The sequence below is a fragment of the Oxyura jamaicensis genome, chromosome 17, assembly GCF_011077185.1.
Source record: "Oxyura jamaicensis isolate SHBP4307 breed ruddy duck chromosome 17, BPBGC_Ojam_1.0, whole genome shotgun sequence".
In the NCBI taxonomy this organism is placed as follows: Eukaryota; Metazoa; Chordata; class Aves; order Anseriformes; family Anatidae; genus Oxyura; species Oxyura jamaicensis.
This window is the reverse complement of record NC_048909.1, coordinates 5,898,976-5,926,228: the sequence shown is the minus strand read 5'-3', so window position 1 is coordinate 5,926,228 and position 27,253 is coordinate 5,898,976. Positions and strand designations below refer to the sequence as shown.

The 27,253-nt window shown below is 56.6% G+C and overlaps 1 protein-coding gene and 1 long non-coding RNA gene across 9 annotated transcripts; one reads left to right on the top strand and one right to left on the bottom strand.

Moving 5' to 3' along the window:
* Positions 1–480: 480 nt before the first annotated feature.
* On the top strand, positions 481–25,543 carry SH3GLB2 (SH3 domain containing GRB2 like, endophilin B2). Of its 8 annotated transcripts, XM_035341316.1 has the most exons (13): positions 481–663; positions 8,730–8,871; positions 9,231–9,359; positions 10,523–10,656; positions 11,157–11,249; positions 13,353–13,364; positions 15,307–15,369; positions 19,436–19,459; positions 21,881–21,970; positions 22,175–22,275; positions 22,585–22,599; positions 23,170–23,434; positions 24,086–25,543. In XM_035341316.1, the coding sequence occupies exons 1-13, from the start codon at positions 601–603 to the stop codon at positions 24,191–24,193; spliced, it is 1,239 nt and encodes a 412-aa protein (XP_035197207.1). In that variant the 5' UTR covers positions 481–600; the 3' UTR covers positions 24,194–25,543. The 8 variants fall into 8 exon arrangements, with proteins under 8 accessions (XP_035197207.1, XP_035197208.1, XP_035197211.1 ...); XM_035341317.1 differs by lacking the exon at positions 13,353–13,364 and having other exon boundaries at positions 482–663; XM_035341320.1 differs by lacking the exon at positions 15,307–15,369 and having other exon boundaries at positions 482–663.
* Positions 6,170–18,389, bottom strand: LOC118175292. Its single transcript, XR_004754936.1, has 3 exons — positions 18,362–18,389; positions 11,509–11,625; positions 6,170–6,240 (listed from the first exon to the last, which is right to left on the bottom strand). It is a non-coding gene; the product is annotated as an uncharacterized LOC118175292 (long non-coding RNA).
* Positions 25,544–27,253: the final 1,710 nt, after the last annotated feature.

The following is a 27,253-nucleotide window of genomic DNA, read 5'->3' as shown; positions in this document are numbered from 1 at the left end:
GGGGGGGGGGGGGGTGGGGGGGTGGCCGCGCGCTGCCCCCTGCGCGCCCTGCTCACCCCCGCCGCCGCGCGCCATGGCCGCGGAAGGGCAGCGTCTCCTTCCCCCGCGCCGCAGCCTACCCTGCCCGCAGGGCCAAGCCCCCGCCCCCTCACCCCCCCTCTCAGCCAATCAGAGCGCCGCCCGGCCCACCGGCTCGCCAATCGGAACGCTTCCCTCAAGCCCGGCCGGAGGCTGCGGCGGCGAGCGGAGGGCGGGGCGAGGGGCGGGGCGGGCGCCCATTCGCCGGCTCCTGACAGCTCCCCCCCGCGGCCCCCGCGCGCCTTAAAGGGGACGCGCCCCCGCCAAGCCGCACCCGCCGTCTGCGGCGCCGCCCGGTTCCCGGGGCCCGCCGCGCACCCCGCAGCCTCCCGGGGCCTCTCGCTGCCGTTCCCCGCCGCCCGGCCGCCCCCGCCCGGCCCCTCCCGGCCGCTCGCCGTCTCCTGGGCCCCTCCGCCCAGCCCCGGCCCTTTTAAGAGGCCGCGACGCGGCGCTATAAAGCCCGGCCGGCGGCGGCCGCGGGGACAGCGGGGGCGCGGCACCGGCGGCACCGGCACCGCCGCCATGGACTTCAACGTGAAGAAGCTGGCGTCCGACGCGGGCGTCTTCTTCTCCCGAGCCATGCAGGTGGGGGCCGGGCCGGGCCGCTGCGCGTCGCCGCGGCAACGGGGGGGTCCGGGGGGGGTCCCCCAGAGTCTGAGGTGGGCCTGAGGGGGTCCCTCAGAGCCTGGGGGGGGTCTCGGGGCCTGACAGGAGGGACCCCAGGGCCTGAGGGGGATCCCCAGGGCCTTAAAGGGGTCTGATGGGGAGTTCTCAGGGTCTGAGGGGGGGCTGAGAGGCGGCCCGAGGGTCTAAGGGGGGGTCCCAGGGGCCTAAATAGGGGTCTCAAGGCCCCAGCCCTGCCCCTGTGGGGTTCCCTGTCAGCCCTGCATCGTCCTCCCCCTTTTCTCCCAGACACGGAGCATCCCTCAGCGCGCCCTGGGATCCTGGGGGGAGGATCCCCACAAATACTCTGGGTTTAGCGCAGTTTTGTTGTCGTTTGTTTGGGTTTCCAGCTGGAGGAAGGGTGGAAAAGGCGTCTTGGGGGTGGCACCGAACTGGTGGCTCTGGCTGCGCAGGCCAGGCTGAGCTGCAGCCCCCGAGGGGAGACCTCTGGGCGCCGAGGGCTCGGAGCGGGGCTGGGGAACCCCCAGCAGGAACCCCCCTGAACCCTGCTGCCGCCGCATCCCTGGGGAGGCAGCCCGGGGTTTCCTAAAGCTGATCATGCAAATGGCCCCAGAGATGCTTCTAACCACTGCATCAACTGGGGCAGGGGGAGAGGAGCATACAGAGGGTATTGCTTTCATCGTGGGGATGTTATTTAAAAAGAAACATCTTGCAAGCGGCCCTTCAGCTAACTCTAGGCAAGCGGCCAGCCCCACTGAGGGACTGTTCCTTTTCGGTAGGCAGGTGTGGTAGAAGCCTTTCACAGGTCGCGTTCCAGTCGCGCAGGAGGTCAGGTTGCAGGAGCTCCCAGGACCCGACAAAACACAGCGCTGGTAGAGGTGGGAAGGAGCCGCTGAGGCTGAGCAGGTAGCGCCTTGCTGGAGTACAGCAGCATCAAACCGTCCTTCCCAAACCTGCTAGCAGCAGCTTGCTGGGGCTGCAGTGCTGCCCTGGAACTGTAGACGGAAGAAACTTGGCTGCCCGTGAGGAACGAAGCGTGCAGCAGGTGGTGAGATGTGGCTGCCGGCTCCGTCCACTCCCCAGGAGTAACAGCTGGAAAGGAAAACTGCTCCTGGGCAGGCAGCAGAGGAGAGGGGAAGCACATTGGAGGTGGTCGGGATCCTGCCTGAGAGCTCCAGTCCAGCTGGTGGCTTCAGGACGGGGCTCCTTCTCCACCCAAGGCGTGGGGGGTTGACAAACAAACGGAGCAGCGCTGCCTCGGTCCAACCCGGCTGTGCCATGGGGTAATCCTGGCTCTTTTGGGAATCGCTCTCCTGTAAACAGATACCAGCCCCTGTAATCGTGCCAGTGAGTCATGTGTTATGAAAAGAGAAATATTAACTACAGGTGCAAAATAAGGAGCAGATGGAAGGCTTAAAGATGCTGTTCTCATGCAAATGACCTTGGTGGCAGAAGAAAGGCAGAAATGCTGTACAGAAATCGCATGTTTGGAAGCCTCATTGTACGTCTCTGATAAGTGGTTTTTAGCTTCAAGGCGTAGGAAGGAGACAGGCATGGGAACAGTGTCTGCACGCCGGTTCTAGAGCAAGGAGGCGTTTATAAATAGTGGCTTCTGCCTGCTACACCTACTCCAAATCATCTTGGATGCGACCATTCGTGTGACTAATTAAGGTAGTAATTACTTGAAACAAAATGGTCCCTAGTAGTCGCCGGCAGCACGCGTGTGTTTGTGCAAGCAGGGGAGCCTGCAAGGAGCTGCATCGCCTCCTGAAACGTGATCCCGAGGAGAAGCAGGTCCGTTTGGGGCCGTCCCACGCAGCCCTCATCCAGCACGGGGGAGCATCGCCGGGAGCCGGAGATGACAGCCGAGGTCTGCTGCTGGCAGCAGGGGTTGGGTCTGTAGCAGTCTCTTTGCACAGCAGATCTTCCGGGGGGGGAGGAGTACGACCTGGCTGGAACCAGCTCCGTTTTCTGTAGCGCCGGGGATGCTCTCTCCAGCTCCAGGCGTTTACCAAAGCGACGCTTTACTGGAACTGCAGCGACTGGAAGATAAATGGACTGGCCATTACGTGCGGTGCTGCTCAGACAGCACTAGCTATTACTGTCTGGCGGAGACGTCTGGCCAAAGCTAACCGGTGCTGAAAGAAGGGCTGCAGCGCTGCTCAGCCCGCTCCTGGGGGGAAAGGAGGCAGAAGGTGGTCAGCACACCCCCTCTGGGGTCGCCTCCCAGAGGCTTAGCCCAAGAGCTGTCTTGGTTTGAAGCCTGTCAAGTACAGCCGGAGGTGGGCCCAGCTGAAGAACAGGAAGGATTTTAGGCCTAGGCTTAACCTGGCTCCTGACAGAACCATCACCACCTTTACGTGGCTTTTTGTAGCTCAGGCACCAGTTCGCTGCTCTCCTACCCGAGGAGCAAGCTGCCTACCCGAGCTAGGAGCTTGCAGGGCTTGTGTGCTCCTGGGCGCGCAACCCTGTACCCGCTGCCAGCAGGAGAGGCACAGCCGTGACAGAAGCTGTGCAGGAGTTCTCCAAGGCTGTGTATGCAGTAAGTGCCCTAACGTGGCTCCCTGACGAGGCACTGCCCCGTGGGCTTTGTGGCATCTCTTATGCTCCCAAAAAAACACTCTTCAAAAAAAAAAAAGCAAAGCAGAAGATAAAGGAGAGGAAGGAGGTGGTCAGATCTGCTGCCCTGGGAGCGGGAGACAAGCTGGAAATACCCTACGGATAACGGCTGCGTGGCTGAAGAGCTTGTATGGGATTCAGCAGCCCAGCCGAGGGTGTGCCACACCGACGCTCCGTGAATCACAGCCCTCTAGCTGGGATCCTCAGAGGGACGCGGTTAGGTCCCTAACAGCTCTGGTTCCTGCAGACACACTCCAAACAGGTCGTTCCCTTCATCTTCGCCGCAGGAGAACACGACCTTTGTTCACCTGCACCTTCCAGTTAGCAGGGAGGGGGCTCGATCCCAAACCTCTGCAGAGAAGGCGATGATCGCAGCTCCAGCCTCCCTGCAAGAAGCGGCGGCTCTTCCTCCGAAGTAACGCTCTGGGTGCCTCTGGTCCAGCCAGGCTGCGAGCCAGGCTCTCTCAGGGATGCCTGGAAATAACGGTGGGTATCTGTCTCCTGTCAGCTCTGATGGAAACTTGCTCTGGGCAAAATTGCCTGAGCGGGAGTCGAGCTTTTGGGTGCGTATCCCACTGCTAATGCGGTTACTGCTGGCAGCTAGAGGTTGACTTGTTCTGTCCTGAAGCTCCTGAGGCAAGGCAGACTTCCCCATCTCTCCAAATCCGGTGATGAAATCGAGCTGTCCCCTCTGCTTGCTGCCCGTGCTGGGGTTAATGCCTTGCCTGCTGGACACCTTCACGTTCAAGACACCAGGAGGTGACTTAAAGAAAGGGTCTGAAGGCAAGAGGTACCGGCCAGATCCTGTTTCCATTTGAAACACATCTATGAATCCACAAGGGCAAGATTTTTTTACTTTCTTAAATGCTTTGCTCCTGCGTTAACAAAGCTGTCCTGCTAATGGCTTCCTTCTGTCCTCTGACACAGTTTTGCTTGGCTCACAGCCTGGCTTCCTTGACTCCCGGTGCCCAAACGCTTGAAGCATACTCTGTATCTGCTCCAAGGCAGTTGAGATCCAGGTAGTTTTTAGATGCTGACTAAGGGGCGGTGGCTTCTTTCCTAATGCAGCCCTGTACAGGGGCTGAATCTGACTCTGCCGTGCCTCTGAGCACCGAAAGAGCAAATGTTCCAACAGCCTGGGCATTAGGAAGCCGTTAGGAGGCTTCAGAAGCTCCAACGCCCCAAATTTAGTGGCAGATGCAGAAGAAAACTTCGGGTTTCAGGTCCTTGGCCTTGGTTCGATCCTCGTGACAGCAGGGTGGTTGCATTCCACCGTAGATGAATCAGAAATAATGTCCAGCTGGAAGAGCTGGAGGGTCTGCGAGTGGCACAAGGGCCTGATCTCTGCCGCCCGATCCTCCGCGAGGGGGCTGCAGCCCCCCGTTAGGGCTCCCAGCCTGGGCCTGCTGAAGGGGAGAGGCGCGGAGAGCTCCCACAGGACGCAAGGCAGTCAGGCTGCTCTGTGTGAAACAGGTCTGGAAGCAGTGGGACCTCCTCCCCCTGGCTTAGAGGGGAGGAAGGCGCTAATGCTTTCAGCAAAGAAAACAGGGCGGGTGATATCTTAAACCCTAACCTCGGTGGCCTCAAGCTGCTGGGCCGCAGGCACAGCCTGTCTGATGCCGTAGCTGTAGTGCAGAGGGACGCATCCAGCTCAGCTCCGCTCGCTCGCCCTCCTGCCTTCCCAGCAGGGCCTTTAACAACTCGTGTGGGGAAGGAGCAGCTTTCCCCCAAGCTGTAAACGCTGGCAGCTGCCCTGACTGCAGTCTGGCACGGCTGTGGGTTTTGCAATCCGTGCCTGTTGCCCGAGTGCTGCTCTCCTGCTCCGTCAGCCTGCCTGTCCACCGGGTCCCCGAGGATGCATCCAGCATTCCTGCTGGCCGGCCAAGCCTCCCGGAGGAAACCCGACCTTTGGCTGAATTATTGATGCCCTGGAACGCAGCGTGACTCTCCTCTTCCTGGAGAGTGCGAGTGGCACTCGGCAAAAGGCTGCCCTGCATTATTAATCACTTCTTCAGCCTCCCTGCACAAAACCAGGGCTGGCGCTCAACTGGGTCAGCTTCAGGGACCAGCAGCGGCCTCTCCGCACCGGGACCCAGCACGTGGCCCCAGGATGTGCCTCCCGGAGCTGCTTCGGGGCAGGGCTGTTCCTCCCACCACCAGCTTCTAGGAGACACCTGGGAGCGGTTCTGTGGCAGCAGGATCGAGGAGCTCGAGGTTCTCCCCTGGCGTTGTGCTCGCACAGGCTCTGCCTGCCCTGACTCTCCTGGGTGGATGTGCACCAAGCCATGAGTCAGCTCGGTACAAGCAAACAAGGCTCCCCCTTGTAGGGTTTGGAGTATTTGGAGCTGCAAGAACCAGCAGTGCTGCTGCTCCCAGACCAGCAAGGCACAAAATGTTTTTAATCTGGCTTTTTCCAGTCAGGAGGAGTGACTGCACGGCGAGCCTGTCTGCTCCCCTGCATCTCCCAGCCTCACAGTGGAGTCTTATTTCTGTCCAGTGGGAAGGAAAAATGCAATCAGATTTCTCAAAGTGTTATGAAAACAAATTCCTAGCAACAGAAATCCTTTAAGGGTGGAGAGACAGAATGGGGGGAGTTCTGCTCGAGCAGCCAGACTTCACAAGCTGCTGTTCTTCCACCCTGCTTTCCCCTGGGGACGCGGACTTGGGCAACCAGCCACGAGAATCAGCTGAGACCTGTTGCCACCCGAGAGCTCAGACCTCCACTGGCACCAGCCACGAGAAAGAGCCAGCTCGTAGGACAAGGCAGCGTAACTTAGCTCTAATCCCCTTTGGCTGCGCGTTTGTGAGAAGCTTCCTCTAATCCTGGGAGCTGCTCCTGGGAGACGTGGTCAGCTCGCCCCTGCACCTGACGGGAGGTTCCCAGCAACACGGCGCAGCCGAGCGAGGTCTGTGATCCCCCTGAAAGTCACATGAAGGGACGGGTGAGCTGGGTCAGCGCCTCCCCACGCGAGCCCAGGGTTGCCAGTGCACAGATGAGGACATAGAAGCGTGCTGCAGGAGGAGGACAGAGGAGCCCCTGCAGCAACGTGCTGCCGACGCCCTGCCAATGCTCTGAACCCTGCGGCGTGGCCGACATCGAGGTGGGTGAGGGAGGCACTAAGGGAATGGAGCAACAGCCTCCCTGCACAGGGGCTGCAGCCTCCCGTGCCCTCGCACCCGCTCCATGACATTCAGGCTCTGCTTTGCTGCTCTGAAATGAAGCCTGAAGAGGAGATTGTTTAGTGACCTGCCCCGCTGGAGCTGCGGGCTGTGCCTCGCATTCCTGCCCACCCTCCCCTGCTGGCACAGCCCAGGCTTGCAGTGACCACCATGTGCCCTCAACCCTCCTGCAGGACAGCTTTGGTGCCCGAGTCCTGGCCCAGCGCTCTGCGAGTGGCCACGTTTCCAGGGCACTGGGAGAAGGGCTGGCCTCCAGAAAACAGCAGCAAAGTACAGGGGTGCTTGTGAACCTCGCAAAGCTCCCCAGAACCGAGTGATTCAAGAGCCTGCCTGTAGCCCTGCGGAGGGCTTCAGCAGCGACCTGGCTCTGCAGCAACACTGTGAGAAGCTGACTCAAAGCAGCTGCTAAGAAATTGGGTTGAAGCTTGACAGCTCCGGGGCAGATGCTGGTGCAGGATGTCGAAGCTGCAGGAAGAAGAGCTGGGCTTGAAAGTGAGCTGAGTTCTCAAAAAGCTGCCTGGGAAAGGGGGGCGAGGGAGACTGCTAGGCTTGCATCAGAGTCTTGGCTTATTTAAGAAAGCTGTTAAACAGATGACTCGAGCGTCGGTGCCAAATACCTGGGAAGCCCCCGTTTGCTGCATGGCAGTGACTCAGCCCAGCCTGGCAGAGTCTGAAAACAGCCCTGGGCTTCCCACAGCGACAGAGGAAAAACTGCTTCAGCTGCTCGCTCGTGTCCGATAGCTGTGCGTGTCCCCCAGAGGCGATGGCAGAAGCCAGGTACAAAGCAACCCAAAGCCCTCGCTTCGATCACCTCTTAACTGCCCGACTCTTACCCAACAGGTCACGGTGTAACCATACCTGCAGGGCTCGCGTATCTCGGACATCCGGCAGCCTTTGCACGTGGCCGATAACGCGACTCCCTGTGTGCCTGCCCCACGCGCTGCTCCTGGCCTGCTCTGCCTCCCTTTGTCCCCAGCACTGTGCTGGGTGCGCGCACGGTTAGGGGTAGGCTTTAATCTCCTGGCGCCTGGCTGTGCCAGGGGCTGTGCAGTACCACATCCTGATAGCCGAACAACACCTGAAGCCAACAACAAGGACTAAAAGGACAAATGCAACCTCAGCAGGGTCCCAGGGGGCATGGCTGTCTAAAGGGTTCTTTTAGTATGATCCAACGACATGCTGGCTCCATCAACAGCAGGGAATTGTGCTTAAAAATGTGCTGAAGCCGGCCAGCTTCCTGAGAAGAATGAATGAAGAATGGGGAGTGGGAAGAGAGGGAGTAAGTTCTTCTCCCAGAAACCTCCCAAGGAAGCAACAGGGGGTGTCCAGGCCATCCCACGCTGCCCCTCCAGGCTGTCAGATCGCGTGTCAGATCTCGCTGCCCCGTATGCAAACACCAAGGACTTGCACAGCCTGCTTTTCTCTGCTGCTAATTCCAAACGTACAGGAGTCGGGAAGGGGGGGAGAGTCCGTTGCCAGCACAAACCTGAGTGCTGAGAGAGGTCCGACACCATCATATTTCTCTCAAGCCCCTCTGTCAGAGGCTGTCCAGCCACCACGTCTCCTACAGGAAAAACTTGAAGAGCCACCACTTGCTGGAGGCATTTCCATCTAAAAGATGAGTTTGAGCCTCCCTTAAACCCCAGGGGCTCAGTCAGCAGCTCACAGCCAGCAAAGCAGGAGGTGAGCTCAGACCCTGTCACGGGGCATGCCCGAGCCCTGTGGTAAGAGAGGTGTCGTGTGTGTGCTTGTCTAAAGAGATAAGAAGTCAGACTTGTGCGTTTCTGATGGCATTTCTGATCCCAGTGGGCTTGCAGGACATAGAATTGCTTAGGAGGAGGTAAAAGGAGGCAGCTCATTGCCTCATCTGGAGGCTATCTGTTGCTCTCCAGCATGAAGCCACGTGCATATTTAAATAGATCCCTCACGACTACAGAATTTTTTACCATACTATTTGCCTTAATAAAAGTTCCTTATTGTGGAACACCTCTCAAAGCTGCCCTCTATTTTTAGCTCAATGTTTGTTCTGCTCTTCGGTTAAAAAAAAAATTGCCTTCTTCCCCTGAAAGATGCCTGGTAACAAAGAAAGACACTTTGAAGGCTTTTATCTTAATTTAAAGATAATTACATAAGACAGAAGCAGCCTCTCTAGCTCTTAATGGCTCTGTAGCACATCATAATTTTGCTTTAGTAGAACTGAACTTCTAACGACTACCTCCTTTCTGCAGTTTACAGAAGAGAAGTTGGGCCAGGCTGAGAAGACCGAATTAGATGCCCACTTTGAAAACCTCCTGGCCCGGGCAGACTCGACTAAGAACTGGACAGAGAAGATCTTGCGCCAGACTGAGGTCCTGCTACAGCCAAACCCCAGTAAGTCCGAATTGGAATGCTTGAAGGACAAACGTCGCTCCTATCTCCGCATTAAGTTGTGCCCTCTGGCAGAAAGCCCTGCTTGTCGGGGCTGGAAGAAGTGCATCGTTGCAGGGCCTGTCCTTCATTGCCTTGGGGCTGAAAGGTGACCGGCTGCTGCCCTACGCAGCCTGGCCCTGCTCCTGAGGACGAGGAAGGACGGGGAGGTGGCCGGAGGGAGGGGATGTCTCCTCCCAGTGCTGCTGTTTGCTGCCTGGTGCGTGACTGAGGACCGCAGGCGGTGGGCCACCGTGAATGCCAGTTCCACGGGCCCCTCCTCCACCCTCCTTCTGTAACCACTGGTGGTATCTTTGTTCCAGGTGCCAGAGTGGAAGAATTCCTCTACGAGAAACTCGACCGCAAGGTGCCCTCCCGGGTCACCAACGGGGAGCTGCTGGCGCAGTACATGACAGAGGCAGCCAATGACTTTGGACCGGGGACACCTTACGGTAAGGCAGCCTGGCCGAGCCCTGGGAGCTGTCCCCCTCTAAGAGGGTACCCCCACAGCCCATGACACCCACGGCAATCCAAGCTGATGCCAGAGAAGGGTCTTCCCTAGCACGGGAGCAAATAGGCCACCTGGAGGAGGAAGGCTGTCTTACTCTGCAGCAAAGCATCCTCCACCTTGTGGTGGAGAAGGGACGGGGGTCTCCCCAGCCCTAATGCAGTCCTCAAGTCAGGCAGAGCAAGAGAGGAAGCAAAGACACACTGATCCAGGGTAGCCCGTGGTTACGGGATGCAGAAACTACTGTGTTATTTCCATGGCTCTCTAAATTACCCTAACGATGACGTGCGCTGAATGGTTTTAGCTTTGTCAAGTTTGACATTATTTTTTTTTTTGTTGCCTAGAGCAGTATCTGGTTGTAGTTTCTCTAGGCTGTGAACAGAACTGTCCTTTAAGTGTGGCTTGCAAACAGAAGGGAAAAAAGTCATTTCTCCATCAAAAGAACAAGAAAACAGCTTTGGGAAGGTTGGTGCTTGGTTCCAAGCTTCAATAGGCCCCTTCCTTATCACACAGTGCATCTTTCTGATCATAAATCAGAGCAGTTCCCCCTTCCTAGGGAAATTTAAGGCCTTTTAAGCCCAGACCCGCACAGAGGCATGGCTTGAACTTCCAACTGTCCTTGCTTCTGCCATAAGCTTTGTTACTGCTCACCAAATCGATAGTTGTTCAATAGCAAGTCCTGTTGCAGGCAGAGCAGCTGTAACCGCATCTATAGGCAGCGCTGCCTCAACTGGAGCCTAATCAACTCATTTTTTCTGCTCTGGTGCTTTTCAATTTGTTGCTCTGTTCCTGTGCCTGTGTTTTATAAGACAAAGATCATACTGCCCAAGCAGCTGTAGCAGTAAAAGAACAGCAGTGGAATAAGTGCCTCAGCAGCCAGATAAGATCAAAGCTGCATTGGGAGTGGTTGAGAAGAGGCCAGAAGCTAAAGGCAGACGGATGTTAGGGCTGAAGCTGGTGCGGTACGGGCACGGTCACCTTGTCCAGGCATGGTACACCGTGCCTTCTGCTCCCCAAAGCTGGGGCCTGGTAGCACCGGGGGAGTTGGCTTAAGCCAACACAATGGAAATTGGTTTCTCCTGGAGTTGAAGGCTCCCATCATTGCAGGGAAGACCTTGATAAAAGTTGGAGAGACTCAAAGGCGCCTGGGTGCAGCGGAACGGGACTTCATCCACTCTGCTTCCATCAACTTCCTGACCCCACTGCGCAACTTCCTGGAAGGCGACTGGCGAACCATATCTGTAAGCATGGTGGCAGGGAAGGGACGCTCAGCAGAGCGGGGAAGGGATGCTCGTCACCTCACCAGGGAGGAGGAGGGCGGGGGGGAGTGGAGACAGTGCTGGGAGAACGCGTCCTTCCCGATGAGAAAGGACGACCCCACATCTCTCCCCTTGGAGAACACGAGGAAGGGGAAATGCCAGTCCTAGATCTGCTCAGGGCTCCCTGTGCTGCAGGGAAGGATCGCTGTCTGATGTGGGCGAGGGCAGTACCTCCTGCCCTGACCCCTGCAGCTTAGTGGGCACTGTGAGCTCACAGACTCCTCTGTCTCCAGAAAGTTACCCTGTATCCCTCGCAGCCATGCCCCAAACTCTTGCTAGCAGGATGAACACGGCAACTGCTTCTTTCTCACAAGTACCTATTGCTTAGGAAATAGATTTGATTCCCAGATGATCCCTTGGCCCTTTCCCTCCCCAACAGCTCCTAAGCAGCCTGCTCTTATCCCACTTTCTGTCTCTTCCAGAAAGAACGGAGGATCCTGCAGAACTGCCGCCTGGATCTGGATGCCTGCAAAGCCAGGCTGAAGAAAGCCAAAGCCGCCGAGGCAAAAGCAGCGGTAACTTTTTCCTTCATTCTCCTTTGTCCTTCTGACCCCAGGGTTTGGCTCACATGAGCAATGCCACAAGGTCTCTGGATAAAAATCAGGCTGCCCTACTACCTCCTGGCTCTGGCAGGCATGGGTGACAGGATTCCTTATCTGGTGTGCAAGGGAACTGGGAGCAAGAGCCATGTGCCTGTTCCTTGGATGCCCTCTCATGGGGGAGCTGTTGAAACAAACAGTTCTGAGCTGCCAGAGTCTGGAAACTCACACTTACCGTGCTCCTGCCTCCTGACTGACAGCGGTTCCTGGCTGTTCAGTTACTAGCTGGGTGACTTGTGCCGGTAACTACGAGGCTGAATCTTCTGAGGACTTGCTAAATCTCCCTGGGGATCTGGAAGCAAGCCAAGAGAGAGCTGAGCTGGAAGGTGTACAAGAGGAAAGCGTGCTGGGGCGCTGCAGGATTCCCAACTAGTTGTGATCTGGCCAACTCTTTCTCGGGTAGAATTGCTGAGGGAGCTTGTAAGGGGTGGCGAGGGTCAGGCTGGCCACCACGAGGCCCCTCCTGCAGCCTCCCTGTTCACATAGCTCACAGTGCTGCCTGGTTACCTGCTGCCTTGCCCCCTGCCTTCGGAGGATTCACGGCTGGTAAACCAGCAAAGCTCCCAGGTCAGTGCAGAAGGGACGGGCAAGTCAACCAGCGTCCCTGTCCCCAGGCCTGAGCAACAGGGACGTGAGACGAGCACCGCAAAGGGCTCTCTGAGGCTGAGACCTGCCAGCTCAGGAACGTTCCCTGGGCCTCAGGTACCTCTTAGAGCTGCCCTGGGCAGAGGCAGGGGAGCAGGAGGCAGAGGGGACGTAGCTGGGCACCGATGGGCTCCCTGAAGGCCTTGTTGAAGCAGGTTGCCATCCTGCACTGCTCTGCCTGTGGCAGGAGGAGTCAACAAGTTCTGCTTCTAGCCTGGGGCCAGGAACTCGACTAGCAAAACCACGCTGTCAGAACGAGCAGGAATCCTTGTCACTCTCAGGGATACCGGCCTGGGAGACCTGCCTCGAGCCTGACTTGTAGCCATCTGCTTGGCTGGGCCTTTGGCCTGGCAGCTCCCTGGGTGGCCAGCTCCCAGGTGTTTTCCCTTCTCTCCGAACCTATGGTCATGCCATATGGAGAAGCTGTGCTAAGCTCAGAGGCCTCCACCAGCAGGTCTGACAGTACTCAGGCCTCTGTGAGAAATTCTAAACAAAGCTTTGGGTGAACAAAAGCAATAGCTTAAAAAAAAACCCTTCTCTCATCAGTCAGGTCACCCAGACCCACTGAAGGTACCTTCAGGAATCCCCAGTTCCCATCCTGAAGGGGACGGTGCCCCTGCTCCCAGTGGAAGCAGCGACCGTTGCTTTATCTTAGGCTTAAGTTAGAGCAGGAATTCAGACATGGTGTGTGCTTCCTCCCTTTCACTATCTTCCTCCTCAACTTGCTTCCAACATGAAGCGATCCCAAGGGCTCTCAGCTGCAAACAGCTTGGGTGAGGGACTTCAAAGTAGCTGGAAAAGCAAAACCTGGTCTCCCACTGGAACTGCAGTGCTGGAGTGCTCCAGGTAGGGTGCAGAGCCTTGCTAAAGGCTTCCAAGCCATGCCTGAACAGCTCTTTGATACAGATCACCACAACAGAAAAGCAACCTCAGCTGCTTTTTTGAGCACCCAGCTCAGCGGTGAGGTCCCTGGCCTCGAGGTGCCTCACTGACTACCTGGGGACGAGGCACAAGTGGAAGCTCCCAGCACGGAGGGGTGGGCTGCTGCCTCGCCACCAGACGTGTTAGCTCATGATTAGCACCCTGCAGCGTGCCTGGAGTCCTGTGTCATACCCCTCCATCCGAGCTGGCCTCAAACAGCGCACCTCTCCCAGCTCACCTCTCTCTTGCTGCTCCTCTCCTTTGAGTGCAAACCTGTGTTCCCACAGCTTCTGTCTCGTGACTGATCCTCCACGTGTGCTGCTGCCCAGCCCCGTGAGCTGCTGTTCGGTTGTCTGGGCTTGTGCATTTCCCTCGGATTTTGTGCTTTGTCCTTCCTGTTGATGCTGTTTTGTTTACTAACCTTTTTGTTTTGTTTCTTTGTAATTTGCTCAGTGTGAGGGAGATGTGAGTATTGACTGTGCTAACGGTGCTGTGACTTTCTGTAACACCTCTCATTGTCTCTTTTTCCCATTTGAAGTGAAAATTCCTATCTCCCTGGTCCAGCAGGACTGGCCCTGCAGCACGTACTGGTCAGGGCTGCGGCTGCCAGGGGAAGCTGCCCCGGAAAGATGGGAGCATTTATCAGCTGCCCGCAGCCCCTCTGGAGCATGTTCCATCACCACTGCTTGCAAGCAGTGCTCAAGGGGCTCACGTAAAGACCCCCTCAGGCTCCTCTGGCCCCAGGCAGGAGGAGGTTGGGCTGGGTGGTGAGTCCCTCCCTGGAAGGGAGGCAGTCTGGAGACAATGACAGGGAGGTTGACCTGGTTGTGGTGCTGTGCTGCCCCTCAGGCTCAGGGCTCTGCCCATTTTCTCCATTGCAAGAGTGGAAGAGGGAGGGAGGGAGGGACGGGGTCTTTCTGACCGCTGCTTGCAAACACAACTTGCCCATGCACAGGAGCGCAAGAGCAACTTGCCTCCTTCATCCCATGTGCTTTGACTAGTTTGGGGACTCACCGGAGACCAGGGAATGGGAGGAGAGGTTTCTTAAGTTGCTTTTGATTTAAAAACTAAGAAGTATTATTGTGGAACTCCTCTCCCCACAGGGAGGAGCCAAGCATAGCCACCCTACTAGCCTCAAATTTCACTGGTGCATTTCTCTCCCTGCACTCAGGTTTGACTTGTAGTAGGAATCACTCCTCCTTATTCTGTCCTCCTGCTGTTCCCAAAACTCCTAGACTGTTTAAAAAAATCTCTTCTTGCTGGGACCACCCGACTGCACTTCACCCACCGGTCACTCACCCATTCCAGCAGGCTGCTCAGGGCTGCTGCAGCTCCCAGCAACTCGGGTCAGCTTGTAGAAGTAGGTCTGGGTGAGCCGCAAGGAGATTAACCCGGGAGAGGAAACGTGGGGCCCAAGAGGATTAGAGACCCGTCGGGATTACAGCTGGGTTGCGCGCCACAGCCTTGCACCCCAACCCACTGCAGAATAAAGGCTGACCAGGACCAAGCGCGATGCGTCCTGATGTGAGCCAGCAGGTTGGCTTCTCTCTTTGGGGGATGCTACAGCCAGGGGCCAGTCTAGGAAGAGCTTGAAGTATCCCACCGTGGTTAGCGAGCCCCCACTACGCGTGGGGATGGACCGGAGCCCTTGCATTCCCAACAGAGAAAACCTCTGGAGTACCTAAGTCTTCCTGTCCCAGGGCAGGGGCTTAGCTGTCAAGAAGCTGGCTTGAGGGTTTTCTGACCTCTAGGCTGAAAGCTTGCACACCGCCTTCGGTGGCAGCAAGGCCTCGGGCTAGATCTGCTTTGATCGAGCCGTGCCCCTCGCTGAAAAGGGCAGATCTGAGCCTGCAAGGTAGAAACGTGCTGAGAGGCTTGTCGAGAGGGAGAACAGGTAGATGGCTCTCTTTAAAAGGCACCGTGCAAAGCGTGCTCTGAAAGTAATCGTGCCCACCCCAAGGACAGGGACACTTTTAGAACTGAGGTGGGAAGCAAGGGAAAAGAAAGCCCTGCCCACTGGACTAGGCCAACACGAGAAGAGCAACCTGCTGGCTGCAAGGCAATGGGAAACACGTTTAGGATTGTGCTGTCTCATCACCGCTCTGACTGGCTGCCGTAGCAGCAGGCACCTGTAAGTACAGGCAGAGTTTCTACCTGTAGAAACGCCTGCTGTTAAGTACCAGGTGTGGCCGCATGAGCCAGCCCCCCTCCTCTCACTGTTCCCCACCCGGGGAGAGTTTCCAAGCCCCACTGCTGGGAGACTTCCCTCCTGCAACCCTGGGAATTTGAGCGAAGTTCCCAGAACCAAGAGGAAAAAAAACAACAGCCCCTTCTTCCTCCTGTTGCCCAAGTGACTCCTGTCGACTCCTCTGCGTGACTTGTACATGAAACTCTATTCCCCTACTAGGCTGTGCCTGACTTTCAGGAGACTAGACCTCGTAATTACATTCTCTCCGCCAGCGCATCAGCGGTAAGATTGCTTCCTCCTAGATGTTGCCTCTCCAACCTCTTCCTGCCCCTCTCTTCACCTGACAAACTTAGACCTGGTGCTCTGCTGTTTTCAACATTTTAATGGGACATGGGATGCCTGGAGTTTCTCTGACTCGATGTAAGGATGCAGGTCACCTTTTGAGGGTGCACTGGCAGGGTCTGGCAGTTTTGCTGCTTGGTTTGCTTCCCAGTTTCTCTCCCAGTCTGTTCCCACATTTTTTGTGGGACTCTTCGGACGGTATTTGTATTGCTAGAGGAGCAATTGAAAGGAAATAAACCTCACAGGCTGGTCTTTCTGGATGCTCCCAACCGTATACTGGCCATATCACACGTGCTACCTGCTCACTACTGTGGCTTCAGTGCTCAGAGGCTTTCTAGCCAGTCAAGAAAAGCAAAAGCGGAGGCGTCTGTGCCACCCGTGGTGTCAGTAACCCCGACACACAGGCTTGTCTGCTCTGCAGACAGAGGTCCTTTCATTTTGGCTCCCACTTGGGGCCTGCCCTCCTGCTGGCAGCTGTCTGTGGCTGTTACCCAGGCACGTGCTGGGGGTGGATGAATAGCCCGTTGCATCTCTGCTGTGTGCTTGTGGTCAAACAAGTGACTTGCTGTGCTGTGTTCATGGCTCCCCATCGCACAATGTCGCATTTCTCGTTAAAATGTTGAAAACTGACCATCTCGCTTCCTAAACAGCGTCCAGAACAACACTGATGCCTGTTCGCAGAGTGATCTGGTACTGGGAGGGCTGGGGAGGGTGGGCTGTAGATACCTACAACGCTGGGCCTACGAGCAAACCAAAACCCCCCAGCAGCAAGTGGGATGTGGTTCACGGGCAACCCGTCCCGTCCGCAGAAAGGCTTGTCTGGGCTGCCAGCATCAGTGTTAGTTCCCGGGGGTATCTGTCCTGACCTTCTTGAGAGTGATGCTGGGATCAGAAATAGCTCCGCACAAAAGGGGGAGAACTGCCTCAACAGGCAGCTGGCTGGGCGAGGAGGCTCCTCGGGAGGAAGCTGATGCTGACGGTGCCGCAGCAAGGACTGCTTCCATCTCTCCTAGCACACGAGCGGCAGCCGCGGCTTCTCTGCTGGCAAGGTCTGTGCCAAGGACATGCAGGAATTGTAGTAATGGACTAACACTGAGCCCTGGGACAATCAGAGGAGAGAAGCTGGGCTCTCCTTGCCTCCAAATAACTCAGACTAGACCAGAGCAGCCTGACCGTCCCCTGAAGGTCTCTAAAGCAGACCTGAAGGCATTTTCATAACGTGCACTGGCATCCTGCAGAGTGCCCAGGTGCTCAGCTGAACACGTCTAGCCATCACCTAGCTGCAAGCTGACCAAGAGCAGTACCACGACTGGGGAAACAGATGGGAGGTTTTGCTAGCCCGCAGGTCCGCACCCTGGCATGTCCGTGCCTACTTCACTGACCCCTCTTCAGAGCTCTGCTGGGGGTACGGGCCAGCTGAGCCAGGCTCCAGGAGCCTGCCTGGCTCTAGGCACGCAGCCAGCACTGACCTTGATCCCATCTGAAGGCTGCACAGGAGCACCCGTGGCAAGCACTGCCCCTGCCAGCAGTGCTCCTTGGGGCTTCCAAAACACCTCTGAGAGGTTGCAGCTGGGGGCTGGGTGCCGCCTGACCTCAGCCTGCACGAGCAGGAGGACTTCAGCAGCAGCCGGTGTCTAACTGGCAGAACAAGGGCTAACCCCGGGCTGCTCCCCAGCTCAGTGCGGGCAGCGCTGCCCTGCACCAGCCCTCTAATCCCAGCATTCATCCCAAGGGGTCAGGCGCTGCAGCGAGCTAGGAGCATCTCATGCTGTTGCTGTGCTTTTCCTCCAGGCCAGAGGCCTTTGTGCCGCTTCACTGCCAGGACACAGGCTGCAGAGCTGCTAACCTTGCTTTTAAGCTGGTCTCTTCTGGGGGAGGGCTTGCTTGTGCCCAGGTAACAGCTTGCTCTTGCAGGTGAGCAAACAGGTCAGCTCTTTCCCAGACCACGTGTCCTCAGCAGGGCCCGCTGAGCTCTGATTCTGGTTCTAAACTCATGTTGTTTTGGTGAGGTGGGTAACACGGTGCTTCTATTTTTCCCCTTCTGTAACAGGGGGCTTAGCTGGAATTAGAAACATCCAGGGACAAGCCCCTTGACTCAGCCCAGTTCTGTATAAGTTGGAAGCTGAGGAGCTATTTCTCCTCTCTCCCACACTGACCTTTTGTTTTTGTGTAAGGTACACGTGGGCTGCGTAAGCCTAAACATCCCTTTCCCTCAAAGCCTGCCACTTGCCATGCTCTGTCTTCCCAGGAATGATTCCAAGAAAAACACATTGAGTACCTTCAAGAGGGTTCCTCTGGCTTGAGCTGTGGTGGAGGAAGATAGCTGCAGCTCACGGACCTTTCTTTTGCCCTCTTCTTGGGGCAAGTATTTCTGACTAAAGCTGCGTGGTGCCTTCGCCCAAGGCAAAGCTGGACTGCCCCAGAGCACCCCAGGGCCGCAGCTGGAGGTTGTGCCAGAAAGGCCGGCAGAAGAGAAACCAATCTGGCTCTAAGTTCAATGGAGAGCACAAAGCTCAGCTGGGCCCCAACCAGTTTAAGTACTGTCTACACAAGCTGTGTAGGAAGACCTGGGCCCCACCAAAAGCTTCCCCTCTTGCCCTGTAGTAAGTCTTGCTTCAAAAACCAGGCTGCTCTGGCAGAGGCTGTGAGCCAGGGCGGCACTCCAGGCCAGGACCTGCTTCCCAGCTGCCTGCAGGGATTTTCCCTTCACCTTCAGGCTGAGCAAGGGGAGAGGTTGGTGTCCTCAGGCACGGCTGGCATCACCCAGGCCTTTTCTGGGCCAGCCCGTGACTTACTACACTAAGACATCCAGGTGAGGGGCAGAGAAGCCAGCCCCACTGCGCTGCGTGCTGCGGCGAGGACGGCCCCTGGTAAGGGAAGCGGCTGCCCTAACCCTGCCCGGACAGGGGAGAGGAACCGGCTGGGTACTCACCAGGCAGGAGCCGACCCACGGGCAGCAGGAACCAAAACAGAATCAGCAGCTCTAGCAGCCGGTGCTCCTTATATCAGCTGCCGAGGCTGTCCCGCACCTGGCAGCGCACACCTGGGGGCACTTGGTGCCCGATGCCCAGCACAGCTGAGCCGAGGGGCGCTGGGCCCAAGCAGCCCCCAAACACCACGACGCCCAGCACGCCGTCCAGAAACGGTGGCTCCTGGGCGCCTTCGGTGCAGGTTCAGCAGTGCTGGCTGTCTGCCGAGGAAAGGCCAGGCCGAGGACCTCTGGGAAGGACCGATGTGTTTTTCTACCCCTTCCCTCCCTTCCCCATCGCCGTGCATGACTCCCGTCACTTGTTTCGTGGCCTGGAGCCAGATCCCAGCAAGCAGCTGCGAGGGGAGGCCTGGGGGGAGCGTGGCCAAGGAGCTGCCCGCTCCCCTCTGCTGGGCTAGGGGAAGGCAGCCGGGGAGGAGTGTGGGAGGGAGCAGCCTCACGTTTTGCCTGGCTCGAGGGCAGCACCTGGCCATTGCTCGCCTGCCAGGAGCTGCAGGCTGCCTGGATTACGATCCCATTAACCCGAGCTCTCTCGAGCAGTGGGTGAGCAACGCTGGCCTCCGGTTTAAGCTCCCAGCAGCTCCCAGGACCTTATCTGTGGGCTCAAGCAGCACGCCAGCCTCCCAGCGCTCCTAAAAGAAGGGCTCTCCTTCAACACCCTGCTCTGCAGAGCTTCAGCGAGGCAATCCCCGTGCTCAGAGGACCCTGCTGCTTCGTCTTCTCCTTCCTGGAGCCCACTGCACGCGGTTACCACCAAAAGCCCTGGCAGGGAGCGGAGCTGGGCTGCTGGCAGTGGTGACAAAGCCTTGCTCACCCACTGTGAAACTGAGCTCGAGGGTGCGGGACCGAGGGGGAAGGGGCACCAGCCTGACCGCTGCTGCTGGGTGAAGGGCTAGCTCGTCCCCGGAGCCGGCCTGCTGTGTCCGCGGAGCGTCCCTGCCCGTTGGTGTTAATGCCGAGTGCTCCTCCACGTCTCCAACACTGATCTCCTTTCCTGTTGCTCTGTGGCCCCCACAGCTTTGGAGCGACGAGGTGGAAAAAGTAAGTACCCGGCTGCAATCGTGCTCGAACCTCTCCGGGCGCGTTGGTGGCGTTCGGGCGGCGGGGAGCTGCCGGCTCCGGCCCTCCCGTGTGCGCGCACACGAGGGGAAGGGGCGCGACTGCTGTCAGTCCCGGCCCCGCTGCTGTAGCTGCGGGGTTCGACGCGATGCCGACAGCGGTTTGGGAAGGGGAGACCCAGCCCCATGGGCCAGTCGGCCACAGCGAGCGTGAAAAGCTTCCTGGGCAAATCGGGCGTGTGGGATGGGATGGGGGCAGCGCTGAGAGCCCGGCACGGGTGTCACGGGAGCAGAGGTGATGTGCTGCGACGTGGGTCAGCTCTGCTCCTGGGGGAAAGGCCCTGCCCGCTCCACCTCTGCATGTGCCTTGCGTTGGCTTCTAGCAGCCCCTTACCGCTTGTTCTGGGGTCCGAGCAGGAGCGCTGAGCGCAGCTGGCGCAGGGACCAAGGGTCCTCACGAGCAGCCCCTGCTGATGGAGGGCCGGGTGGGAGGTTTGGAGCCTCTCGTCGAGCCCGCTCTGAGGCCAGGTCCCAGCTCCTGCTCCTTCCCTGGGCTCCCCAAGGGGAGCTGACTCCTCCAGGCAGGTGGGTGGAGGGCTGCCAGCGGACTGGGGAGCAGGGGGAGCTCTGGGTGGGGCTTCCAGAGGCAAATCTGGGCTCCCGTTACCTTTCCTACCGCCAACACCCCCAGCGGCTGTGAGCCTGAGCTGCAGGGCGGTGGCATGGCACGCTCCTGCACGCTGTGCATGACGGCACCCTACTGCTGCCTCACTCCATGCATCGGCAGAGCAGACCGGCTGGTTTTACTGATTCAGTCCCTCAAACACATGAACTGACTGCAGCCAGCTGTAGGCACGTAAGGCTCTGTTCCTCCAGTCCTGCTTGGACGGACCCCAGCGTTGCTGGTGTTGGTCACGACGAGTTTCAGGCAGCTCTGCTGCGACTGGGGGGCTCTGCTCAGCTCCACTGGAGCAAAAGTCTCGGTGTGTGATAGGGCGTTGCGCTGCTATTTCCTGCTATACCCCCCTCTTCTCATTTAAACAATCCCTTTTATTCAGGGGATGCAAAGAAATAGCTCAGTTGTAGCTTAAAATAGACAAATCTGATTAAAGGCCCGTGGAAGCATCTCTTTGTTGCAGCCTGCCCGTACCCAGTGCTGGTAACGCTGGGCCAGGCGCACGGCAGCTCCCCCAGCTTGCCCTGCCGAGGGGGATGCTGGCTGTGGCTGTCCTCCAGGCATGCTGCTCAGGAACACCAGCAGCATCAGCCTGTCTGATCAGCCCCTGGGGACAATTCCAAGCGTGCCACTCCTGTGCCACGCTGATGGGGCATCTCCAAAGCAGCCACAGGACGTCCGTCCCCAAGCCGGTGCCCTCCAGGGACCGCCGCACCGAGGCGGGCAGCCCTGGGACCGCAACATCACCCTGGAGAAGGGGAAAGGGGCACGAGCCCCTTAACTCCTCTCCTTTTAAGCTGGAGCTAAATGGACGCCAGCCTTCCGTGCCGCTGATCACAGCGCATCCCAGGAGGGAACTGGCACGTTCTGCTTGGTGCAAGGAGCGATGCGGGCTGCGGGACAGATGTGCCTGTTTCGTCGCTCCTTTCCCCGTGGCAGCGGGGAGGGGAGAGCAGGCACCGGCAGCAGCCAGCTCAGGTGCTGCGGGAGCTTGGTGAGCTTCAGGTTTTCCAACCCAAACGATTCTGTGATGCACCTGGGCTTCCTGGAACTGCAAAACTGCCACAGTGGAAACCTGCTGTTTGCTGCTGGGGGAGGAGCTGGGTAAAAAGGTTTTGGGGTGTCAGTCTGTCTTCAAATGCCCAGCGCGGGGGGCACAGCTGCCTTCCAGTGCCCATTGTTGAATTGCTCCCAGCTCAAAATAAGCCACAAGGCTCAAAGGAGAGCCCAGGTAGAAGGTGGGGCGTCCATCTCAAGGGCAGCGCAGTTGGTACCAGCCGCGAGGTGGATGCTCTGACAGTGATGTGCAGCTTTGGCTGCCCAGATCTTGGAGTCCTCCAACAGGCAGTAGGGGGAGCGGTGGGTAGCAGGGGCTTGGCTTTCTGCCTCTCTCAGGACTAACAAAACCTCTCCAGCTTCACGTTTGAGTCTTGCGGGAGCAGGAGCATGCTGGCTTGATGTGTCGGTCTCGGGCTGCCATTCCATGAGCTGCAGTGATCGACGTAGGATCAAGCAGGAATCCGGTTTAAATACGGAGCCCTCTGGGATCCCAGCCCAGGGCGTGCTGTGCCTGCTGCTCGGTGTCAGAGGTGCATGTGGATCCCACCGAGCACCCTCAGTGCCAAAAGGGAGGGGGGTGGAGGACGAGGAGGGCGTTGCCTCTCCCCGGAAAAGGCAGAAGAGGGGTCCGTGCCTTGGCTGCCTTGAACACCCTGTCCCGTTTTGCAGGCAGAACACGAGCTGCGGCTCACTCAGACCGAGTTCGATCGACAGGCAGAGGTGACACGGCTCCTGCTGGAGGGCATCAGCAGCACCCACGTGAGTCTGCCTGGGAAACCGGGGAGGGGGCTGAGGGGCACCCTTGGGCCTCTGCAGCATTCCCAAACTTGGTGAACGAGCGGACCCCGCTCAGCCACGTCTTAAACACTGGGCTGCACAACTCTGCTCCCCTTGGGGCAGGAGCTGCTGGAAGGGGGTTCTGTGCTCCGGCACCCAAACTCACTGGCGGTCCCTCCCACCCAGGTGAACCACCTCCGCTGCCTCCATGAGTTCGTGGAGTCCCAGACCAACTACTACGCGCAGTGCTACCAGTACATGCTGGACCTGCAGAAGCAGCTGGGCAGGTGAGGTCAGGGGCTGCTTTCACCTCCCCAGGGGTTAGTGGCTCGTCCCGTTACTAGCTCAGGCCTCCTTCCCCTTGGATATAAGGTTACACAAAATGCGTTAAGTCACACTGGAGACAAATTCCTGTTGCCAAGTGACAGGCTGAGGGTCTCGGCCGCAGCAGTAACCGAACCTGAGCTGCTGGCTGCACGTCCTGGGTGCGGGTAGCGCTGCTCTGATACCTGCTACAGCGGCACGGTGGGCTGACCCCGGAGGGGCCTCTGCCTGGTAACTCACTGCTCCTGTTTCTTTCTTTTCCATGCTTGCAGCTCCAAAGGAGAAATGTAAGTATAACGTACAGGACTGGCCCCAAGAGCTCTACACCTCAGGCAAACTGCGTGCAGGCTTGCTCCAAAGGCCAGAGCTCCACTCCCCTAGCACAGGGGCAGATAACCACAGATAAACCAGACCTGGCTTCATCACTTTATCTGGAGAGCCCAGAAAGCCGGGGAGCCTCCAGTTGTGCTATCTAGTTTAACAGCAACAATGAGTGTCCCGGTCCTGAAGAAGGAGCAGGCCAAACAACATGTGAGAGCAGGGCGAGGATACGGCAGTGCAGAGCCTGAAGTACCACCTGCCCAGCCCCCTGCGGTGCCACCCGACAGCGTCATCCTCTGCATGTTAGGTAGCAGTCCTGTAACAGGACACGGGACGAAAAGTAAGCAGACAAACACCTGCTGGATAGGCTCAGCACCTAAGTGCATTTCCCCGCCTGAAGGGCAGCGTGGATATGTTACAGTGCTAGCTGGAACTCTGCAGCATCATCCCTGCAGCGTAGCCACTGAAGGGAAGAGCTCTTTCTTCATTCCTCACACTAGCGACTAACTGAACTCTGCTTTTTTCTCCTGTGTAAGATTTTCAGGCACATTTGTAGGGAACGCAGAATCCACATCTCCTCCCCCAGCTGCTACCTCTCCGCCAGCTGTCGGTGCTGCCACTCTCCCCGCTGTGCCCACCATCCCAGTCGTACCCACAATTGTCGGGGTGCCCAACACCGTGGCAGAGAGCGTACTGAACCCCAATGAAGTCAAGCCTCCTGCCAGCGGGACGCGGAAGGCCAGAGTCCTGTATGATTACGAAGCAGCTGACAGCAGCGAGCTGGCACTTCTGGCAGATGAGGTTGGTGGCTTTTCTTTGCATCGAAGGTTGCTGTTAAGCGCCCAGCAGCAGCCTGCTGCCCAGTCAGCCACCTCTTGGTTACTTTGCCTGCCCCTAAAAACCCCATTTTATGGCACTGATAAGAGAATCTTTTCCTTAACCGTAGTATCCTTTGCAGTGAGCTTGCACTCAGGGCCAGTTGCTGTTTAAGACTTGGACAGCCTGTTGTACCCAGCTAACAAAACACCCCAACGTTTGGGATCTTCACTGAGACCCTCACACCTAGCTAGTTTATGGGATTAATGGGATAAGCTACTGCCTGGTCGAATCCTGCTGAGAACAAAGGAAATTCAGCACGCTGCCAATGGTTTTGGTGACTAGACTGAGTTTTGGTATCCAGAAAGGGTGACGACGTAGCAGTATCAAGCCGCCCGGTATGCAAAAATACTTTAAGTCAATTTGGAGAATGAAAAGGCAGCAGGGACATCGATGGGCAATAGATCTTCTGTTAGAGCTGCAAATAGTTCCAGGAAGGCTCCAGGGGAAAAGTGCAGATGCCTGCTAAATAAACTTTAGGAATTAACTTACTGTTCTTTTCGGTACACATCTGACTGAACTTCTTGGCTCTGCGTGCAGAAGCAGGTCCTGTTTAACGCTGCCTTCTCTCCCCAGATGATCACTGTGTACAGCCTGCCAGGCATGGACCCAGACTGGCTCATAGGAGAACGAGGGAACCAGAAGGGGAAAGTTCCTGTCACTTACTTGGAACTGTTAAGTTAAATGCCTCCAGGACGAAGAATGTAGAAGCGGAATGCACCCCTCATCTCCTGGCACTTCTAATGCGGATTTCTTCATCAGAGCCCATCGCTCTCGTCAGGGCTGACACTCCATTGCTAACACGAGAAATTTGGGAAAAAAAGTGGTAAAGCTGTGACAGGTTTTGGGAAAGGGCTAATGGCACCCGAGACTGAATTCATTAACTACCAGTGCAGCCTGCTTTGAGGTTAGTCTCGCTGGCGTAAGATTCCTTGATTACTTTTTCTACCCTGCCCTAGTCTTGTTTATCACAGTGGCTTTCCCAGGGCCGGCAAACTGTCTCCTTCAGCAGCTGCTCATGGAGGTTAAGTTAATTTCCCTTGTGTTTGGTGTGGGTTAGTGCCTGTCTGCCCCTCCCATCCTCTCTGTTCTTCAGCAGTAGAATTGCCTGAGTCAAACCATCAAGCACTCCGCTGGGGAAGCGTCCCACACGATCCCTCTGAGGTAGTCTAGCTCTTAAGGCAAGAAAGCTGAATTTGAGAGTTAAGAGCTGGTTCAACCCAGCTGGGATAACAGTAACGCAGGGCTTTCTAAGAGCCGTGCTTACTGCAGCGGTGCCTGATGGCTTCCATCTAGAACTGTCCTGTGAGGCTGGAAGGAAATCCCTTGGTCGAGACCAACCTCATAACACAGAGCCTGTATGTCAAAAAATCAAACCTCAGTACAAGGGACCATGCATCTTGCTTGCATTTCCTCTGAGAAACCGCTCTTGGACTGCAAAGAGTTTACAAGCCTTTTTACAAGCTTTGCTCCCTGTGTTAATTGTCCAGGCTTTTCTTTCAGTGCATCTGTTCCAGGCATGTTTTAGCCTGACCTTATTTTCACCCGAGATCACTGATTTAACCAACACCTTTCCCCTCCCGTCTCAGCAGTGAACAGACTTGGTGCATCCTAGGACAGTTACGAGTAGTCCCCCTTGCTGTTGTCTCCAACAAGCCGTTCTTGGCCATATCCACATCTAACCAGTTCAGGCTGCCCTCGGTGTGTGTGGTGGGTTAGCTCAAAGGGAGCGGTCAGGTGTGTACGCATTTTAACCCTAGAATGCTCTTTTTAGCTAGAGCTCCACTAAAGGCCTGCTGTTGCTGTGTAACTAGTTTCCCACTCAAGCTGGATCGAAGAGAAATTCACCGGCACCAGGTTCTCTGTTCACTCCCTTCCCTTCAGTATGTCAGAACTACCCTTGCTTGTTTATTGATCTTTTGCACTTTCCCCCACTGGTATTGTGACCACTCTAATGTAACAGGGCACTGAGCGCCTGTGTATGTAGGGCTCATGGTTTTCTGCACTTATTTGCCAATAAACAAACTGCCTGACCTCCTGCCTCCGTGTCTGGTGTGGGGTCAGGGCTGCTCCAGCCGTGTGACTGCAGCTTGGAGGGACGAGCAGCGCTGTCCCAGGGGCAGAGGGATGCAGGGCGGGTGGGAGCTGTGCCACGCTGTTTTCCTAGTCCTGGAAGCTGGCTGTAAAAGCAAAGCAAAGCTCCTAATCCTTCCTGAAACTCTCAGCGTGCCTTAAGCTCGTTAATGTCTTTCAGTCCCTTTCCAGATGACACATGTGAGTTGTACTACAGATTCATGAGTTTTAAGAAACAACAGCTCCTCCTTAACCTGAAGCAAAAACAGAGCAGCAGTGTGACTTCAGCTGCCGAGAGACTGCAAACGCTATTCTACCTCTAACAGCCCTTTTGTTGTTATGGAAACGAGAGCGGCTGCTAATTTAAAATCCTAAAGCCTTGTCCCTAGCACCCAGCTTGGAAAGGAGGGATGGAAGGAACTCCTGGGAAAAGAAGCTGTTACAATGCTCTGTAATGTAGCGATAGCTCTGGTTTTTACAACTAACAATCTCAAATGAAGTTAATAGAGAATCAACCTGCGCTACCATTTCAGTGAGCTTTACAATAGCAATGATTACAGCTTCTGCAGATCTGTACCTGACCCTTCCCCTCCTACCGGGTGTGTGTACCTCTCCCCAGTACGGTGGCATCCCTGTTAACTCCTCTCCCTGATACATTACAGAAAGAGAAATAACAGCTTTAGCACAACCAGCAGCCTAATGATGCAGAAAATGTTGGCTCTTCCCCCAGAACAGCCAGGAAGTCTGCCCAGCACCAGCACTCCTTTCCCTCAGTGTTAGATAAAGCAAAGGAAATCTAGTGCAGCTTCTAACAGGTTTGGCAGTAACAGGCTCTCTGGTAACAGATTACACTCCCGTGCTGCTCACCTGCAGGTGCAGAGCCTGCTTAACGCTGTCCCTGCCCCGTTGGGGCTGAGGGGCAGGTAAAGGTGCAGTTCAGGACTAAATGCTTGTCTAAAGTAAAGCTATGGCTCTAAAACGTAAGCCTAACCAACAGCAGCAGCTGCTGTTTCCTGTCTGGCACCGAGGAATTCTGCCTAGCACCTGAAACTCTGAGCCTAGCACTTGAGTACCTGACAGCGTGCGTTGCTTCTCCCGTATTCTCATTCTGTCCGTTCTTGCTGACCAGTACAGTGATCAGCACGGCACGTTCAACTGAAAGCTACAACAAAAGGAAAGATACCTTCCTACCAGAGCTGGTGGTAACAGCCCTGGATATTACTGAGCTTGCTTAGGGATCCTGAAGTCTGGCTCTGCTTCCCGTCCCCAGATTTCTACCTTCTGTACAGTTCACCTTCACATCTCCCTGTCTGCACTCACAGCTCCCCTGCGGCACAAAGCTGTTACACGTAACCCCAGTCACACACAGCACTTGCTGAGCTACTGCCACAACACAGCCCTGTCAAAGCAGCTCTCCTGAGTTTTGGGGAGGTAATCAAGCCCCTCTCCCTTCTCAGACCCCTTTACTCCAGCCAGTTAGTTCAAATCTCTCCAAAGCCTCCAGGGCAAGTAAAACTAGATCAAACAAGTGCAGCAGAATTTCACCATCACTTAAAAGCTCATAAGGAAAATAGAACAACCCTCAAAGCAACATCATCCAATTTTCTCACCCTGGTCTCTTAAAACCATCCAAATTAAAAAGGTTCTGCCTGGCAAAGCAATCAAGTGTCC